Source organism: Mandrillus leucophaeus, unplaced genomic scaffold (genome assembly GCF_000951045.1).
Source record: "Mandrillus leucophaeus isolate KB7577 unplaced genomic scaffold, Mleu.le_1.0 Scaffold1231, whole genome shotgun sequence".
Taxonomy (NCBI): domain Eukaryota; kingdom Metazoa; phylum Chordata; class Mammalia; order Primates; family Cercopithecidae; genus Mandrillus; species Mandrillus leucophaeus.
The window spans coordinates 225,441-227,691 of NW_012100666.1; the positions used below are offsets into that span (position 1 = coordinate 225,441).

Sequence of the window (2,251 nt, forward strand, 5' to 3'; positions counted from 1 at the left end):
ATTTTATTTTTGTTATTAGAAATTACAAACTGTAGGAGCCACTGCATAAGGTGAAAATTACCTTGTTTATCTATAACAGAGTATGAGGCCAAAAATCCGCGTCCAGAAACATGGATTCCACTCATGAACAGCAATGTGATTTCATTGCCTTTTGATTCAATTGAATGGTTCATTTGCAACCCCAGACCACAGTATTTGCCTAGGAATGAAAGAAAAGCAGATTATTTGCTGTGACTCTCTTTAAGTCAATAATATTTGCAATGTAGATAACAGAATCAGAATAATATACCAAGCTGGCTATTAAATTAGTATAAAACAAGGACTAAAATGTTTAATGATTATAAATCATATTACTCTGGAGGAAAAAAATGACAAGTAATGCCTATTCAAATGATTCAAAAGGAAAAGCAGTACATGCATCACTGAACTTACAGAGATTAATTTCCTGTGAAAGACATATATACTCTTTAAAAACAATAATAAAGGACTAAAAAAAATTAACAAAATATTTCATCCAGGCAGGTGGTTCACAAATGAACTGATGGTTAATTAGTAGTATTCTTAACATGCTTCCCTCAAACCCCCTTAGATTCTGACCTCAGGTCACACCTCAAGCCTTTTTTTGGACCTACTCAATTTTACTTCTGAGGGTTGTTGGATTTCTAGTTAATCTCTTTAGGTGATCACATTTGATCCCATGGCTTTAACTATGATCTGACAACGCACAAGCTTAACCGTCCATCCACAGCTTTTTCCTTAAATATCAGATGCATATATATAACTGTGTGCCTAACTTCCATCCTTTAATGTCTATCACAAGGGTGTCCAATCTTTTGGCTTCCCTGGGCCACACTGGAAAAAGAATTGTCTTGGACCACAAATAAAATACATTAATACTAACGACAGCTGCTGGGCACAATCAATCAATCAATCAACCAATAAACAAACACAAAAAATAAATCACAAAAAAATCTCATAATGTTTTAAGAAAGTTTACGAATTTCTGCTGGGCCACATTCAAAGCTGTCCTGGGCCACATGTGGCCTGCAGGCCACAGGTTGGACAGGCTATAAAAAATAACATATCCTCAGTACAGATCTAAGATACTAAGATAAAAAGGAAGAAGAAGGAGAGACATTAAAGCAAGACATACACTAATAAATAATAAAAACTGATTTTCTTATGTGCTTGGTAACTTGTGTAAGAAATTCTGAATAAGGACTTTCAAAAATGTTTTAAACTATGGCAACATCACTTGAATAAGAGTCATGTGGACTTCCAAGAATCATTTTCAAGGATGATACTTGATCTTATGAGTAGAGAATTCTAAGGAATTGACAAAGAAAACAAAACAAAACCTCACTAGAACTAGTAAAGAAACTTAGCTAAGTCACAGGATCCATATACAAATATCAACTGCATTTCCATATATGCTAGTGCAATCTGAAATGAAATTTTTAAAACTCCATCCATAATAGCATCACAAAAGTCAAAAAACTTAGGAATAAAATTGCTGTAAAAAGTTCAAAATCAGCATACCTCAAAACAATAAGAGCTATATATGACAAACCCACAGCCAATATCATACTGAATGGGCAAAAACTGGACACATTCCCTTTGAAAACTGGCACAAGACAAGGATGCCCTCTCTCACCACTCCTATTAACATAGTATTGGAAGTTCTGGCCATGGCAATCAGGCAAGAGAAAGAAATAAAGGGTATTCAAACAAGAAGAGAGGAAGTAAAATTGTCTCTGTTTGCAGACGACATGACTGTATATTTAGAAAATCCCACTATCTCAGCCCAAAATCTCCTTAAGCTGATACACAACTTCAGCAAAGTCTCAGGATACAAAATCAATGTGAAAAAACCACAAGCATTCCTATACACCAATAACAGACAGAGAGCCAAATCATGAGTGAACTCCCATTCACAATTGCTGCAAAGAGAATAAAATACCTAGGAATACAACTTAAAGGGACATGAAGGACCTCTTCAAGGACAAACCTCTGCTCAAGGAAATAAGAGAGGATATAAACAAATGGAAAAACATTCCATGCTCATGGATAGAAAGAATCAATATTGTGAAAATGGCCATAATGCCCAAATATATAGATTCAATGCTATCCACATCAAGCTACCACTGACTTTCTTCACAGAATTAGAAAAAACTACTTTGAATTTCATATGGAACCAAAAAAGAGTCCACATAGCCAAGACAATCCTAAGCAAAAAGAACAAAGCTGGAGG

The 2,251-nt window shown here is 34.9% G+C and overlaps 1 protein-coding gene across 1 annotated transcript in view; it reads right to left on the minus strand.

Annotated features, from left to right (window-relative positions):
- The window catches only part of DCBLD2 (discoidin, CUB and LCCL domain containing 2), an 88,318-nt gene that overhangs the window by 67,846 nt on the left and 18,221 nt on the right, over positions 1–2,251 (minus strand). Inside the window, exon 2 of the mRNA XM_011971630.1 lies at positions 62–199. Coding sequence (XP_011827020.1) covers positions 62–199 — 138 coding nt within the window. The remainder of the gene's footprint in view (positions 1–61; positions 200–2,251) is intronic.